The following is a 19,343-nucleotide window of genomic DNA, read 5'->3' on the forward strand; positions in this document are numbered from 1 at the left end:
CAATGTCAAAAAAAAAAGGTAATCACCATTTGGAATTTACAGGGCTTCCTTTGGAAAACTGAACTGTTGGAGTGTTTGCACACCATATTCTTTGAAAGCTTTACTATATTTTATTGATTTTATATTACACTGGAAGTAAAACTGCCATAACTATATTTAATTGACATACCTAATTAGTATATCTAATTCAGGAGCATTCATAGAGGCACGTGGAGAATTGACAGCATGTTCACTACGCACGTTTGCCAAACGCTGTTATCAAACCATGAAATTCTACGTATACCAAAAAAGCAAACAGAAGATAGCTATCGCGTAGTGATTTCCACACTCGAGTATCATCTGTGTTTACATTGTAGTGATAAAGGATTAGGTATGGGAAATGCCTCTCTGGACTGCAAATTGCACAGCAGGATCATTTTCTTCCTAACAGGTTTTAAGACTTGCACATCATGTTATTACATTACAGCCACCACCTGAGAGACTACAGCGTATGCATAGAAATACTCTTTTATCTGACTTCTAGAGTTTTTCCTGAACTTTGTGATGTTGGCACTCCTCCCAATTCCATGTATTAAAATATCACATTCACAGAATGAATTACAATCAAGCTGGAAAGCAGATCCCTGCCTCTTCAGCTCAAGCACAGAAGTAAGTGAAACAGACAACTTTACACATTTTAATCTTTTACGAACAGTCCACTGGTTAGAAATTAATCTGATAAAATTAATCTGACATTCAGATGCCCAAGGATCACTTCAGTACACTGTCCGTAGTAAGTCTGTATGCCCTTCAGACATTCACTAAAGATCCACAGAAAATTCAGCCCAAGCGATTCTTAGCTTTTAGACCAGATGTGCAGGATTAATTAACTTAGGCTCCTGAATTCTTTGCTTAGCACCGGCAAGAACGAGGTACTGCAAACCAGGATGCACATGAAGTTATTAGCTGCCACTCACAGAAAGACTTCAAGTCTGAGCCTCTTACAAGATCTACGATTTTCACATTATACATGGAAAAAACAAGACGCAGGAATTTTTATAGGACATTTCCAACAAAAGAATTAAAGGTGTTTCAAAATGACCAAGGAGAAGGTAGTTCGCACAGGTATTTGACCAGTGTTTACTTTCTACTGTTGTCTTGCTTAGCACCTAATGAAACTATTAAGTAGTTGATGACCAGTCCACATCAGTGATAACTTCCTAGTTTTAGGGACAAAAAATGGAAAAACCAAGCAAAATAAAAATGTTAAAACTGCAAAATCAAACGTACATACTAAAAATGCAATTACTAATACTGTTCTGAAGATTCTCTCTAGGACGTTATCTGCAACTCAAACACTCTGCACAGAATGCATTTGTTACTAGGCAACCATCTAGTTAAGTAATTTTATAAATGAGTTTTGCTCTGCTACCAATGAACCCTGAAAATAGTGTGATCTCAGTCCTCCATTTAGAATATATTCAAAAATCTAGAAGCACTGAAGAAAAGTAACCATGCAGAAAGCACTATTAGGAGCCATATTATTTTACCTCAGCCAAAATACTAAGTATGCAACACTATGCTTTCAGAAACAACGTTTTGAATATACCTCTTAAAGACATTTCTACAACCTGCACAGTGTCATGCCAGTTTTTGTTAAATGACAAAATGCCTTTTCATGCTATGCTTACTGTTTTATTCCTAAACTGAGAAACAAAAAGAAGTATGAACTCTTCTATATATCAGTTTGTGTTCCTGTATTCCCAAAGAGCATAAAACATATCAAGATTACCTTTTAAACTCCAGGAATACACCAGAAAAACAAAAGAATTTTCAAATGCCGATAATAAAAAATGACATGCAAAACGATGGCCTGACATCACTTCCAAGCAAAGTAATAGAAAAGTTTCTGTAAGACTCATTCAAATATCTGCTACATAACAATTTCAAAACAAGTGCAGGTTTGTTTTAAAAAAAAATAGGATTTCATTTTTTACACAACTACAAGGCTGCCAGATAAAGATAACAAGAGGTAAGAGTAGATAGATCTAAACTTATGTAAGGCATTTCACTTAGTGCTGCACAATATACCATTTAAAAACATCATACAATAACAATAAAATGTATATTAAATTTGTCACAAACTGATGAACTGACAGCTTTTAAAAAGAATGTCTCATTGAGAAATAACAATTAAACAGGGATGTTTCTAATGGCATTCTGAGCCTGACTATTCAATAATTTTATCCATGATAAGCAGTAAACAAGAACCAACTAGTGACAAGAGCAGCAGGTGATTGGCAGAATTAATATAACTGATGTGTGTGTCAGCCGTATAGATAAGTCTAGCTTGCTAGTCCCATTCAAATTAAATTTCTTTTAATTTAGCTCATTCTAAAACAGGTCACAGCTGCAAAATGAGACACTATTTTCAGGGAACATTCTTGTAGCTAGAAGTGAATCCTAGAGCAACTATTAAAAAGGTTTGTTTGAGGACTTAATAAACAAGCATATGAATGTAAGCTCCCAAGATAGTTAGCAAATAAAGTACATAAGAAAAAGAGAGACAAAGAGAAAACTTAGTAGTGGGAGGAAAATATTTTACCTGTGTATATGTCACAACCAAAACTAACACAGAAGTTCTATACCCAATATTGTTGTCATGTTTTAAAAGAACAATTGGCAAATATGAGACATTTCAGAAAAAAAAAGTAATCCACTATAATTGGATACTAAAAATAAATTATAGTACAAGGCTTCAGTAAACTTATTTGGCTTATCCTATAATAGAGGAGGCTGAGAAATGACTTGATCAGCGTATATAAGGAACTTCAAAGGTATAAAAGACTAACAGCAGTCACTCAGCTGAAAAATGAAGAACCAAATGAAATGCCGATGTCATTATTTACCGATGTCTGAAAGTGAAGAAAGCATTCCAGTCCCAAAAGACCCATGGATGAACTATGGCTGGCTACTGTTAGGGACGAGATAGGGAACCAGATAAATCTTCCCTATGACAGAATCAGCTGTTCTTAAGTCAACAGTCATCAGCCTTTTTTTTTTTGGACGCAATTTCTCTCAATCAAGAATGAGATAATATGCCCAAATACATAAGGATTAGGCATTTGGTTTTGTGTGGGAAACCTCTGAGGTTTTTTTCTTCTGAATTCCATTAAGCAGGGAAAAGGGGGAAAGCAAAGGGACAGAAAAAAAAGAGGTGAAGATAATAAGGAACTAGAGATACTGAAATGCATCCAGAGCAAGTTTTCTACATTACAGTTGAGAGGAAAAATGGTGAAAGCTTCTTGAACACTGTGTCACGAAGAAAGAATATTAGGAAAGAAAACTCAGAAGAGAAAAATTGGGATTGCCAGGGGAAAAAGATGACAAAGACAATGATTAGGAATGGAAAAAGGATGGAAGTAGACAGCGAGTCACACTTGTAAATGACAGGTAGAAAAGTCTGTGTGTACTAGATCTAGCTACGACACTTCAAAATTTGGAATGAAACATTAAGATTCCTAGTATTAGGAAATATTTTTGAAACTCTGTTGGAGCTAGCACTTGATCTGCCAGATGCCAGATAAGTACCACTGGATCCAAGCAGACTGTGCAGTTAGCAGCAATTCAGCTGCTGAGTTCCAGTAACTATGGGTGTCCCCCAGGGGTCAACACTGCGTCCAAACCTGTTCAACTTATTCATCAAGGACCTGGATGATGGGACAGAGCACAGCCTCAGCAAGTTTGCTAATGATATAAAACTGGGAGGAGTGGCTGATACACCAGAGGGACCTAGACAGGCTGGAGAGATGGACACAGAGGAACCTCATGAAGTTCAGTAAAGGGAAATGCAAAGTCTTGCACCTGGGGAGGAATAACCCCATGCACCAGTACAGGCTGAGGGCTGAAGTACTGGAAGGCAGCTCTGTGGAGGACCTGGGAGTCCTGGTGGACAACAAGTTGACCGTAAGTCAGCAATGTGCCTTTGTGGCCAAGAAGGCCAATGGTATCCTGGGGTGCATTAGGAATAGCATTGCCAGCAGGTTGAAGGAGGTGATCCTTCCCTTCTACTCAGCCCTGGTGAGGCCACATCTGGAGTACAGTGTCCAGTTCTGGGCTCCCCAGTGCAAGAGAGATATGGACTTACTGGAGCAAGTCCTGTGAAAGGCTACTAAGATGACTAAAGCATCTCTCATATGAGGAAAGCTGAGAGAGCTGGGCCTGCTCAGCATGGAAAAGAGAAGACAGAGGGGATCTTATCAATGTGTTTAAGTATCTGAAGGGAGGATGTCAAGAGGATGGAGGCAACAGGTGCAAGCTGAAATACAGGAAGTGCCATCTGAACATGAGGAAAAACTTCTTTACTGTGAGGGTAACAAAGCACTGGAACAGGTTACCCAGAGAGGTTGTGGAGTCTCCTTCCTTGGAGATATTTCAAAAGCTGTCTGGACAGAGTCCTGGGCAGCCTGCTCTAGGTGACCCTGCTTGAGCAGGGATTTGGTCTAGATGATCTCTAAAGATTCCTTCCAACCTCAACCATTCTGTGATTCTGTGTGTTGATGGAAAACTAAGCCTCAGCAGGAAAGGAATTGCCCACAATGACACAAAGGTCACAAAGGGGAAGGCTTTATGAAACCTTTTCTTTTTTATCAGATCTTAGCTACTCAGAATATGTCTACTGTCTATATGAACAGTTAAAAGGATGGAAATATTTGTTTTCACTTTCCTCATTTATAAGCTTTGAACATTATAAGATTTGGACATCACATTATTAGTTTTACTTCCTATGTCACACAATATATTAAAAAAAAGTTACACATAAATAAAGGGAAAGCAGGATTTTCATTTTTTTGCAAGCTGATATACTGTATATTAATTTAGATAATAATTTTACATTTGAATGAGACATTGTGATTGCAGAATATATTTGTCCGAATTTCTTTTCCAAATTCATTATGATGGTATAAAATACGCTAAAAATTTTCTTCAGACCAGCTTGAAGTGTTACTTCTTCAATATTACTACTCATAAACAAATAGCGAGATTCAGAATTAAATACTTTAGTAAAATTCAATTCATATTCAGTACCACATTTTACTGGTAGAGCATAATCCCCCTTAAAAAATATGAGGTAGGGTGTTAGCTCAGCAGCTTCCTATCTGGTCAGCAGAAACAGGGTGAAAGTGTGGCACCTCTGATCCATGCAACAGGCTTAGGAATCATCACCAGAGACACAGCTACATACCCACTATTTATCTAGCAACTTAGTTCAAAGATATAAAAGAATTAAAACAGTAATATAAAAAATGAGACTGCGGAAAGTGTCCTTAAGACAGGAGCTCCAGCCACCCAAAATCTGAAAAGTCTTTTGCTATGAGTTTTTCTTATATTTAACTGATGATTCACACAGTTCAGAGAAGGTTACCAAAAAGATTCACGTCATTCCTAGTGTTCAACTAGTAACAAGTAGAACATTCAGTATAGTTTTTGTGAAAAAGCTACTCATAAAAGTAGCAAAGAAGCCATCAACATCTCTGAATAATTATGACAAAAGAATTCAATATACTCTAAAAGCAGTTCGCTTTTCCTTTCAAACTAATAAGCTTAGTAGATATTACAGAACTGTGAAAATTTTGATTAAAAAGTTTAAACATTTTGGTTTTACATCTGTTTTTGCTCTACACTAAAACTTTAAACATCAAAGTTAAATTAGTTTCAAAGAAATTGTTTGATGTTATACCTACACTCTATAACAGAGCTCAAAGCAATTTTTTCACTAAAATGTTTAGCAAAGTCAATTTAAATCACTTGCAAAAACATCGTCTAAAATTTGAAAAGTGCAAACATGCACAAATGTGTTCCTCTTTCTGCTATGAGTAAGACTGTCAGCAATTCTTCTATATACTCTTTCCAGATTTAAAAAAAACACTGTTTCTAAAAAATGCCATAGGTTAAAATCAACATGTTAAATGCTTACAGTAAGTAGTCTGACTCAGTGTTCAACTTGGGGAAAGTACGGTTTCTCTCATAATTTGAGTATTTTGATGTGCAAATTAGGACGGGTCTTCTGATGTAGGACTTTCCTGTTTTGAGAGTATATTTGTGCAACATATGAATCCAAATATTCTTTTCCGGCACAGTGATTCAAGAGGATCACACTAGGCCCAAGTTGCTAGATGAATTAAAAAAAAAAAAATTAAATAACTATTTTTTTTAACCTATCTGCCATCTAAGCAAAACAACTTTCACAAAGTCCCCCAAAAGTTTTATTTTCTTATAAGACAGGATAACAAGCCCCATCAAATGTGAAAAGCAGTACATGTTATACATCCTGACCTAAGTAGGAATCATGACAATGTCTCAGAAGAAGCTACAAGTACACAGTATTATCAGAGTAGGTATTAATGATTTATTAAAAAAGATTGATGTCATACTGAAAGGAATTTATCATAGTTCTGTTCCGGCAGGGATAAAAGAAAATGCTTGTTCCAGATCAGACTGAAAATCCAACTACTCCAAAATACTGTCTCCCACAGTGGCCAAGAGTGGATGTTTTCTGGAGGGTATAAGAACACAGAAAGGTGCAATGATACTTTCCAGACTAGCCCCCAGCTATTTTCACCCCCATCAGTCTGATTCAGGGACTATAAATAATCTGTAATAGATTTTTCTTTGAAATACTTGTCTAACGACTTTCTGAATCCAAATAAACCTCCGTCGCAGATCAGGAAAGAACAGTCAATAGTTCTGATGTCTTACACCAATATACAAACCAGGTAATTGACTTTACCATTCATGTATCCCAATTCTATCCTTTTTATTCACATCTCTCTAAATTCCACATTCCACTATTGTGAATACAAGTCTCACCATTGACTCCAATTATATTTATTGCCTAACTGTGAACTAATGCAAAAGGAGGGCTCAGAAGACTTAAGAAAAAGAAAATGCATTCATCCTTTTACTCCTGATTCTGCCATTTGAAATCTTGGTATTTAGAAAGCACCATTAAAGCATGGGAAAAAAATAGACAAGTAGTTATGTGAAAGTACGAATTACATACTACATTTTACTAGCAGTGCTGAAAGTTTTACCTAGTTTCTAGACACAGTTCTTCATTCAAAGAAAATATTCTTCTAGGAAAACTGCTGATAAAAATCAATGTTCCTGCTAAGAAAATACTTTCAATTTTGGTTATGTAAAAACATTTACATGATTATCAGTTTAAAAATAGCCTAATCCACTGTTAATATTCATTTATTTACTAAGTAAAAAAAATTAAATAACTATCTCTGAAATAAAATATGCATCCTAGAAATTTGACATTCGATGTAATAAGGAAGAAAAGATTGGATACAAAATTCTTTCTTCATGTGTAGTACAGACTAGATATAAAATAAATTGAAAGCTGCCTAAGCATTTTGATTTAATTGTCTAAGTATATCTCCTTCTACACTGACACATATCTATTCTTGAATAAAAAATATTGTTGAGAAGATTTTTTTGCTCTTACCTGACGTAAAGTACGTGCTACTATACTTTCAAGTACTGGTCCTCTGTCTTCATGCAACAGATGAACTTCATCAAGAATCAAGAGTTTTACCAGTTGAGAGAGGGCTACATCACCAACACTTTTTCTTGTTACCACATCCCACTTCTCTGGAGTAGTCACAAGCATCTATCAGAGCAGGAAAAAGAAACATTAAGTATTTACAAAGAAAAACACATATTCAACTTTATCAAAGAATCACCATTTTAATACACAGTAAAGTGAAATGAAATGTAAAACTTTAAAAGGCCACCTTAAGTTTTATCTACTTTGCCAGTTTGAGCAGACACAGAGCTTACTGTGTCTGTGTGTTGTGCTTTATGGCCATTAGTAGGCTTCGGTATGAAAAAACGTATGGAAATATCAGTTAGTAACGTCTAGCTAATGCTAATATGCACCATTTGTAGACATTTTCCACACTAAAACCAGCAAGCAACTATCCAGAACCAACTGTTATATAACCTTGCAAGTCATTTAAGGTATATGTCCCATTGAAAATTATCTGTGATAAAATATTTCTAACTTTCATCACAGAGTAAACACCTAACACCCACTCTATATCTCAGCTTGAGAAGATAGCTCCCATGGACTATGAAATGCTTCTTCCCAAAGGGGTCCTTTCAAGTCGTAAATTTTGGTATCTGACTCTAGCATAAGCAAAACAGATTAAACAACTTCCATAATTTCTGGAAAAGGTTATTTCCAATCTTCACCGAGACACTATTAGTTCAAGTGCCTCATAGGTGGATTTACTGTGGTAAATCTCTATTATGGTGCCATTTCCCGTATGCTTTTTCTAATGGCTCTTCTTATGCATAAATACTTTTTTGCATAAAGTAACAGAATATCAAACAGATAAAACTGAGGTACGTAAGATTTCCAATTAACAAACAATTGTAGTACCTTCCATTCTCCACAATAACAATATACTCAGCAGTCATCTCATGTGACCTTAACACAAGAATTAAAGAAAGTAGCATTTTTAATTTGAAAATTGGACCGAAAGTGGGCACTCCTAGAGAAAACATCTCACTCCTCTCTCGGTAAAATTTTCAACTACTATTTGTTTTCAAAAACAAATCAAAATGACATCTTTCACATGCCATTCAATAGAAAACATTTCCTATTTAAGTGCCAGCTGTCATGTATAAAAACCACCATAGAACTGAATCTCATGCACTGAAATTCCATACTGACTTGCCTGCTATTTATGATCATGATTTAAGGGGACTTATTATTACCTGTTCAATAATAGATGTAATGAATCACTACCTTGAAAATCAAAGTTTGAGGTTTCTGGGACAGGCACAAATCACATTAGTTCCACCAAAAAAGAACTTAGAACTACTAAAGTAAAGCTTGCTGCTATAACTTTATGGTTGAAAATCACTCACAATGTAAAAAGAAGGAAAATATTACAGGCACAGGTATAAATGTTTAGAAATTGGAAAAGTTTTGTTCATATGATTTCTAGAGCAAAATAAATGTTCTAATGTGTAAAAGAAGATGGGCATTCTTTGATTAACTTGATTGAACTGATTTTTTTTTTAATTCATCTGTAGATCATTGAAAGATATCAAGAATTGGCAAAATCGGGAAACTTCTAAGAGGTTTGATAAATTGGAATCATACTAGAACAGAACAAGTAGTCCAGTGATCATGAACCTGTACAAGGCTTGTGTTTTAGCACTATTAAATAAGATTATCAAGCTGTGGCAGGATCTAGAAAATAAGACACCCGTTCTCTCAAATTCTACGGACACTGACCAAATTCCAGTGAGCAATCTGAATATACAACTATCTCAAGTACCATAAGCAAAGCATTAATAGCTTAATCTGACCTCCACTAGAGATATCCCCATAGTGTGCATTAATCCTCCTCAGAGGATTATTTTTCCCTGGAGTGCCTCACAATATTGCTGCAGGCCAGTTCTTTTGCCTTCAGAACTAATTACCAAGGATAACTCCTGAAGAGACTTCCTCTGTCATGTTACACAAGAAAACATTCCCCTCATGCAATATTTATAATTTAACAGCACCAAAGACTAAGTGCTAGCACTGACAGCGTTGAGGTGGGCATGTGTGCTTATATACTTTGTTAAAATATTACTTGGCGCAAGTTGTTGGCAAATACAGATTTTTTTCAAATGTTTCCACTCCCACAAAATAGTAACCGTAGAAATGTATGACTGTAATTTATGAACTGAATTGTAACACTACTACAGATGCAACTGTTATCACTTTAAGATGAGCCATGTCAACCACGAAAAATTAGCAGCTGTACTTCCACAGAACATTAATTAGCAAACAGTGATGAAATATATTTAGCAATGCATATTAAGACTTTTAAGGTGTGAAATACTACAAATGCAAGCTACTAAACTAATTTGCTAAAGCTAAATTGGCAGTGTTCAGATCACACTTATTTTTTATGCCAGTCATGCTATCAGAATATATATTTAAATTGGTATCATTAATTCTTCTGTTTCTAAGTGATGACTAAATATTCATTATAATGCTCTTTTATGCTTTGATCTTCTTTTAAAATAGCAATGCTACTCGAAGTACCTTAATTAAAAGCTATACTTGCTATACTGTCTCATTTAGGAAGCACAGAGACCTCTAGAAATCTTGCTGGAAAATATGATTGCTTCTTAGATTTATTTTGTAGATGAAAATCGGAGTTGAGAGAAAAATTCCTCAGAAAAGCCAAACAAACCAGCTTCTTTGTGGTCTCAAGCAGTTAGTCTGCTAAACTCTACACTGAATTCAAATATATCAAGTGCTAATTAAAAATACCAGCTGAAAGAAAGTGTTGACTACCAGCAAACACTAACAAAGCTACAGATTATTTTTTCAATTAAAATAATAAACAAAGAACTGTTGTGATCTATCTCATAATTAGTTTTAAATGCTGTAGTGGCATTTCTTCTTATAATTAACTTTCAGAGATGATATATTCCATCCACGAAGTTATAAACTCAACATTTAGATACAACAAAAGGATTCCACTTTTTGTTTGAGGGGCAGGAGAAGAACACTAACCAAATCTTGAAATATCTTTTTATTATTTTCTTTTTTATACTTGGCTTTCAGTTATCAGCATATTGAGAAGTATGTTCATTTATATTGCTATTCCACCACTTCATCTCTCTCAGTATTGAAATAGCTAGAAAATAAAGTGTCACACTTGCTTAGTAAACTGGAACTCATGCAAGACATTTTGATCTGGTTTTTATACTAGGACATAGCTGAATAAAAATGGGTTAACTGTCAATACTTTTACTGTCAGCTTAAATTTCTCTCTGTCCATATAATTCTCCTTTTCCAACATTTTTGGTTATCATTAGGAAATACTCTAGACTGACTTTGTCTACTAGGGAAAACATAGAATGGCAAAATGGGATTATCGAAAAGAGTCTTTCTTTTAAAGTTACGACTGTTACTCAATTTCATTTTTATACCAAAAAAGACAACATTTTCTAAAAATTCTTTTAACCTAGAATGACGTCTTTTAGGTTTCAGTTTATTTAACATATCCATACATTATTTTATATAATATTCAGGTAAGAACTCAAACAAAAATATTCAAGTTATTTCACTTTGAAAAATGAAATCAAAAGGGACAATATTATCTGATAAATTCAACCTAAATTGACAAACAGGTTTAAGTGCCTGTGAAAATGCATTTTTCTATAATTTTATAGTTTGCCAAGTATTTTGGGCAGTTTCTCTGCAGTCCCTTAGAAACCAGACTTCATAGTAAGTTGCATTTCCATGCCATAGTTTCAGAAGACCAACACTTTGACAAATGAAATGAAATGATCTACCATTAATTTCTTAGAGTATAACACTTATTTCTAGCACAGCCTCTTGCTAACCTATGGTTTGACTTTTGCTTATTTAAGTTCTCCGAAGCATATCTTGCACAGGGCTGAAACCCGATTTCCACGTGAATAGTCAAGCACACACTGAGCATCTAAGAAAACTCTCACTAGCAGGGTAACCCTCTCAAATTCACGCTCCAACAGGTCCAATCTACCTATGAAAATATTTCAAAACAAACTACATACGATATTTTAGCTAAAAGTCTCCATACTACAAAATTCTTCGCCCTTAAATTCTTCAAGGCCATTTTCAAGAACAGTTTTCCTCTCTTCCTAACAACTTTGGCCTCTAAGCATATCTGCCACTTATCTGCCCTTCTTTTGACCCTTTCATAGATACAATGCACTATCAAGACCCAGAAAAAAATACAGATAACTATGATTTCCAGAAAACTGCAATTAGAAAAGATCTAGGTCATTCTTCCTATCTGCCAGATATTGTCAAACCAAACTACATAAATGACTGATTAAGTAGGTTCTCACATTAAAATACCAGACTGAGAGCATGGGGGCAGGGACAGGTGCTCATTTTTGTTTTAGACAAAATACCATTCTGATCAAAAAAGAGAGGGAACAGTTCCCTGGTTGTGAATCATTAAGATAGTAAATTTAATTTTCCCCTGCCTCGTTATCTTAAAAGTAGACTCTCATGTCAGTTCAAACCCTTCTCGGAGATAATGCATCATTAGTAACGTAGGTGCCCATGACAAATTTTAAATGTTTTCATTTTAGATATGTTCTTTATCACACCTGAAATCTAAGCCTATATTTTGGGGCTGAGAGTGGGCTTATACATGTTTGCATGTCATGCAAACGATGTCATGATCAGCAAATGTTCTCCAAGCCAATCCATACGTTTGGCACTTTCTCTTCAACCATTTTTTAATATTCGCAATGCACACAATAAACAGAATTCAGCTATTATTTAAATACAAGAGATTTGAATGAAATTAAACACCTACAAAGGAAAGACATTACTTCTTAAATTTCTTATAGTAGAGATATTATGGATGTTCCTGAGAATAAAAACAAAACATTCCAACAAACAGCATGAACACAGGATTGAAAAAACAGTCTGTCATAATCAGCCCTATTCAGACCATAGTTCTTGCTGTCAGTGAACTGTTCAATACAGTAATTCTTACAAAATGACTATGTGTAAAGGCTATTGTGGAACTACTAAATCGGTATCAACAATTAGATTTTTAGTTCAAATAAAGAGTTGCCAATCTTGTAGGCACTGGAATTACCCAGTAAAATAGACCCAGAGGGCTGAAGTGGTTTGAACTGATGAGTGACAAACTCTGGATAGAAAAGCAACAAAGTAAAATGGCAACAGGTATACAGAACTCTGAAGGACCAAATTAAGGAATGCACAAAACAAAATCTTTTGGGAAAATCTCTTACAACTGTACACAAGCCAATAAAACAGCTACTCCACCTCCCAAACACTTCTGACTCATGTTCAGCTCACTGTTCACTTCTGAGTTTTCATTCTTCTGCAACTGTGAAGTCCCAAAACAAGTTATGAGCAGTAATTCTTTATATAAAAGCATTTCCCAGACCTGTGTTAACTTAAAACATTCAAATACAGGTTTTCCTAAAGAAGCAGCTCCAGTTTCCTAGTTTGTCTATTGAATATAATCTACAGCTTTTTTCCAAGGACACTGGTTTAAGGAGCTGCAGATGCAGCTATTGTAAACTGAATCTTACAAGCCGTAACATCACAGCTATATTTTAACTAGCATAATTTTTTAAAATACAATATTTTGCTTCAACAATGGTGCCAGTGTTCACTAATTCCTTATAGTGTCACAAGCATATGGATAACCAGTAACTCCTGAATGTCTTGCCATTTTTTCCCCCAAAGTAGGCTTATGTAAATGTTAAGCAAGAACTCTCACAGATGAAAAGATAGTGTGCAATTGCATGCAGAGGATTTCATAAAAGATGGGGCAAAAATTGTTTTGTGGGGATTTCTCAGAGAAACAGCAAATACCTATCATCGGGATTAATGGTAAATTTTATAAAACATTAGTTAAATCAACAAAAACATACATTTCCACTGTAACTTTACTCTTTATTTACTTTATTTTGCTCTCTTAGTATCTATATCTTTTCATTTTGCATCAGCATTTCTTTGTACCTTTCCCACTTTCTATTAATTAACCCTTTTATTATTTCTGTATCCTCAGGAAAGGAAAAGAGAACCTTTATTCAAAAAAAAAATTAGTGACACCTGTGATTACACGAATATTCTCCTGCCTTATCTGCCCTTTAACCACTTATCTGTGCAATGACTGAGCTACTCATTTTGTTGATAGAGGAAAAAAGTCTGGTTGAAGATACCAAAGCCAAAAGAGACTGCAACAGCTAAAATACAGCCTGGAGAAAATTGAAATGTCTATTCCCCACTGGCAAATGCATGATAGGTATATCAGAAATATGATTTTTAAGCAGCATAAAACAATGATAACATATGACTAGCAATTATTTCATCACTTGTAGATTAAACAGATTTGTTTTAGTGAAATTATATGAGATGAAGTAAAGCATCATTCCAAATACGGAATTCAGCAGTCATAAAGAGTAGTATTTTCATGTACATGTAGCAAATACGATATCTAAGAATCTAAAAGCTTCAGAAAGCTGAAACCACCTTTTTTTTTTTTTTTAAAAAAAAAAGAGATGCTGGCACAGATTAGTGACTGTAGTAAATATGATGAGTCGCTGTGGTGTAGTCAAAGACTGAGAGCAGCGAAGACTTTTATCATAGCCACTGCTGCTTTCTTCTCAATGCCCAAAGACACACACTCTCAGAGATCTACTTCTGTAGATCTCAATTAATATGACCTCCTCATCTTTACGCTTTTCACCTCACCACCGGTCTTCTCTCCTCCTCCTCACTCCTCTACACACATCTATAATTTCTCCTTATCACACTTGAAAACAGTGTTTAAGAATATATGGCTGATCTTAGAGCAAGCTTTGCTGAGTCACAGCCAAGACCGCTCATCTTCTGACAGCCTTCGGCAAAGGGACATTGGCATCCTAGGCAGTTTACCCTACGCATGATATAACTATTTATCGTGGCCCTTTGTTCTCGGCACTGGCAGAACATCCATTGCAAACATGCCACTCAGGCAGAAAAGGAGAAGCAGGGAGCCGCACACAATTACACACATCCATCCAGACCTGCCTCCCGCTGGAACGCGTCATGTTCTGCAATTCTACCGGGAGAACAGCTACACTGAGGCTTTGTACAATTCGGAAGCATTTCCCTTCTGATCCAGGGATGCTTTGGAGCTTCTCGCATATTTTAACATCAGGTACCTGCTATCACACCTCATGAGGGACACTTTACCTCCTTAGCACTCTCCGAGGCAAGCTGCTCTTTGTTTGTCAAAACAAATGGCAGCAGCCTGCAAGTCACTGTCGCAGTGCTGTTTTTATCCCACTTTTTATTGCACTGTTACTCTGTATGATTTATTCAAGCATTTCACAAAACCTTATGGGAGCAGCAGCTTATGTAGAGAGTGGAATAAACACACAGAAAGTAAAACAGAGGGCAGCAATTCAAAATAAGAATTACAGGTAGGCAGAGAGGAAGTAACTAGCTCGGTTTCCCATAAAACAAAGAACACCATGCGATGTCAAGTTTTAAACAGCTGAAATGGGATTACGGCTCCAGTGAAGCGGGTTCTTTACAACACAAAGATATGCAGATGGGCAGTGTGCCCATTTGGGCTAATAGATAACCTAAGTCTTGCATCAAATCTTAACACAGATTTACAGTCTAAAGTAACAGCAATACAGGATTATATACACACGTAAATATAAGTGTCTTTGAAACATTCAATAATATCACCATCATACAGCCATGAGATTCCACCTTTTGTAAGTGTAAGATTAACTATTTCAAGTTAGAAGGATCTACAGAAGTGGATTATATTAATACGTATAAGCAGCAATTAACAGGCCATTAAAGCTAACACCAATAACCAACAGTAGATCTAGAAATCAACAAGTGAAAAAAATTGGTCGCATCAGCCACTTTTAACTTAGAAATGGAACTCATTAAAATGGCAAACATTTTAAGTGAAGAAACATAGCTTTGTTCAGCATGTTTTATTTTATTACTTCGTATTTTATAACTTAACTCTAGGAACTCAGATAATTACAGACAATGTAGTGTCTTTACAGGGCTAGATTATCTTATCCACTGCCTCTGAATCCACCCAGTCTATCTAATGAAAAGACAACTACATCTAGTGCAACGCGACCTACTGCTTAACAGACCAAGATACTTGCCCCACATCTCACATGCACACATTTGCGCTGTTGAATCATTTAAAAATATTATTTGTAGTATACTTAATTTCACATAGTTACAAATAACAGATGTAGATTCATGAGTAAAGATTTAAAATTTTATGCTCTCAGCACAATCCTAGATGCCCAGGTGATTACAAAATTCATTGATAAGTTCCAAGCACCACTCTTAAACCTCAATACAATGGACTCTGTCAAATTCAAAACAAACTGAAATCAAATCGGGCTGATGAATCAGATAAAATAATTCCTTTCTGTTGCTGCTGTGAAAGCATTGAAACTTTTTATATTCTTACTAAAAAAAATATAAAGCTTTACACATGGAGTAGTTGCATTAATTTGAGGAGAAAGTCCAGAGAACAATACACATTAGGATTATATCAACTGTATGGAGAAATAATATGATAAGAACACCTGCTCTCTCTATTTTTTTCTAGGAAAAAACAATCTGTTTGTAGTCAGTATAAACCTTATTTTAACAGCCAGAGTTACAAATGAGGAAGAACTGCTTGCACGCTTTGTGAAGTTCTTCTCTTATTTTGTAAAATATATAATTAACTACGAAACCATCAAGCTTCTAAATGTTTTAAACAGGAATTTGATCCAAAACATTAGCCTTTTTTCCCCTCTTTGCTGTTAATCAGTTCACTAATTATAGTTATACTAACCTCTGATATACCACTGTCACGTCTGATTGATGCCAAGAGCTTCCTTGATCGGATCTGACAACTTTCAGCTAGTGCCTGTCTCTTGAGACACCACATCCAAACTGCTCATTTTCAAGTCTTCCCTATGTTATTTTATACTTTTTTCTCCCTCCCCGCCCCAATTTTCATGAACAAAGATATAGTAGAATAGCAACAATATATACACAAATACACTCTACGCCATAATTTGAAACATCATTAAGGCAATATTTGGATTAAGGTTGATAGCTTGTTTACTGTATAAGAATTTACATGGAAGAACCAAGTACAAGAACACTTTTGGGAAATACTGATGTTTTTGAGAAAAAAGATTGCTGCTTCTTATTTTTTCGAGGCTGCAAGGAAAACAGTTTCAGTGTCGTCACTCCTCTGTCAAGGGAAAGTACGCATTTATAAAAACTAAGAGTAAGATATAAAGCAATTGTATCAATAATTTAATTTCATAAAATGAGAATTAAGCACTTGATGTATAGATTTATTTAAAGAACTTATAGAATTATTTACAGAACTTATTTGTAGAGTGAGATGACAATCTTTGTGCAATTACAGGGAAATGTTAGGTTTGGGAGCACTTAAAGGAAATAAAAATAAAACAAAAGACTATTTCATCTATCAACTTTCCCAATATATTTTGTACAGGAATCCTTTTAAGGTTCATCACAATCATCCTGCATATCTCATTATTAACTATAAATATGAAAAGTTCAGAACAACTTTTGTTAGAATAATTATACCCCCCCCCTTTTTTTTTTTTTTTTTTTTTTTTTTAGATTAACCAGAGTTAATTTAAAGAGGGGAGAGAGTCTGTGTTCCATTACATCGGTAGTGGAAAAATATCGGTGAGCAAATACCTGCAAACACAGACACAGTTTTTTCTCTAAAAGTGAGGAAGTGTTCTCCAAGAATCAGGTGTTCTTTTTCAGTTTCTTTCCCTCCTGTCCTATTCCTGTAAAGAAGTACCCTTAAATATGAATTATCTTAAAACAGTCTCAAAAAAAAAAAAAAAAAAAAAAAAAAAAAAAAAAAAAAAAAAGAGAGAGACCAGACTTAACAGTGATGTTTGGTTCCAAACATCCTTTTTAATACACTTTTCCTCAGCAGCTTTATTTCCTTTCATAGCTTTGTATGTGACTGGAAAGTCTTTTTAATCTCACACTGGTCTTTCAAGAATCAGTGCAAATATTGATGATGACCAGCATTAAAGGTTTTTGCAATGGACCTACAGCATGATTAAGCTAGGTTCATATTCTCCAGTTACACTGAGTAAAAACTGGCACACACTTTGGATTTCAACAGGATCCTTTAAGCACCGTCTGAGTAGATAATAACAGTTCACTATCATAACGGAAGGACGTAATCAAACGACGTTCTGCAGGAGGCTATCCAGCTCAGTGCTATTCCACATTTTCATGAGTAATCTTAATGATAGAATAAAGAGTATACTCACTAATATTTCAAATGATATGCTGCAGGGAGCTGTAAACAAGCTGGAAGACAGAGCAAGAATTCAAAAATATCTTTAAAATTGGAGGAATGGATGCAATAATGGACAAAATTCAGTAATGAAATCACAAGATTCTACACTAAGGATGAGATTCATCTTGCCTGTCTTTATTAATTTATACATTCACCATCTAATGTAAACTAGGTTCCCTGTCTAGGTGACCTCCGGCTGGTTCATTTCATCCATTTTAATACAGTCTGAATCAACCTTAGGCAGTTTTTTCTCTATAGTCTTCTCACTGCAAGTCTACGCAACCAGTTTAGACTAGTTGCCTAACTTTTAGATAGCTAAAAATAGATTGTATTAATCTGACCCTTAGGAATAATTACACGAACAAATACAGGGTGTAAAACAACTGAGGAGATGGCAGTTGGGCAGGGGCAGAGGACAAATTAGACAAATATATATCAATAATAGAATATATGTGTTATACCCACTAAGGATGGATTAGATTGACTCTGGTACTGTTTTATAGAATTTTAGCATCAGTTTAGTGTACATAGCTGCACTTAATGTTCCATTCACACTAAGGCAACCATTCTCAAAAGTTCAATTAAAAAAAAAAAAAAAAACCCTTCAAACGTCAATTCTAAACAGACAAATTATACATAATATAGACGATATAATATATATTCTAATAATACTCTATCCATGCTGATATATACTCTAATTCTGTAATAAAATTCTAATCTCTAATAATATTATACTGTACTAATACTAATAATTTATACTCTAATATACTCTATGCTAATATAATATATACTCTAATTCTGTAGTAAAATTAGGCTGTATTTCTATATAGTTATTATGTAAAGATAAATTTAGTGATATATAAATCCTTTAAAACATTTTTGTAATGTGGTTTGGAAAAAATCTGACTGCACTTTGGAAATGCAGTCAAATATATCAAGATTACCTGCACTATTTGTAAGTATTAATTTGAAGTCTAAAGTGCTTTTTTGTTGCACAAATAATCACAATAAATGCTAAACAACCCGAAGTATGCTGCAGCATGCAAAATGACAACTTACATAATGTAAATTCTAAATTGATTTGATGATATTTTGTAACTTACTTGCATTTACAACTGGCCAGAAGTGGTTAAATTTGAAAAAGAGCCAAAAAAGGCAAACATTCCCTCAGCTACCTGCTTTCAACTCTATTCAAATAAGCTATCTTTTTGCAGAGGAATATTCACTCAGCAGGCACAGCTGTTATTCTGCAATTTTTACAGCTAAATCAAAGATAATTGGACTTCTGAGTACCTTTAAATTGTACTCTGGGAAAAGGGTCTAACTTAATGCATCATTTGCATTAACTATAAAAGACTGCTTTTTTATCCTGTAAAATTTACAGTGCTGAAGAAAGTATTTGGAAGCACAAAA

General features: G+C 34.9%; 1 protein-coding gene across 2 annotated transcripts in view; it reads right to left on the reverse strand.

Annotated features, from left to right (window-relative positions):
• The window catches only part of ASCC3 (activating signal cointegrator 1 complex subunit 3), a 282,237-nt gene that overhangs the window by 174,650 nt on the left and 88,244 nt on the right, over window positions 1-19,343 (reverse strand). For both annotated transcript variants that reach the window (XM_064508824.1, XM_026122085.2), the window contains exon 11: window positions 7,493-7,657. In XM_064508824.1, the coding sequence (XP_064364894.1) occupies window positions 7,493-7,657 (165 nt within the window). The remainder of the gene's footprint in view (window positions 1-7,492; window positions 7,658-19,343) is intronic.

The sequence above is a fragment of the Dromaius novaehollandiae genome, chromosome 3 (assembly GCF_036370855.1).
Source record: "Dromaius novaehollandiae isolate bDroNov1 chromosome 3, bDroNov1.hap1, whole genome shotgun sequence".
In the NCBI taxonomy this organism is placed as follows: domain Eukaryota; kingdom Metazoa; phylum Chordata; class Aves; order Casuariiformes; family Dromaiidae; genus Dromaius; species Dromaius novaehollandiae.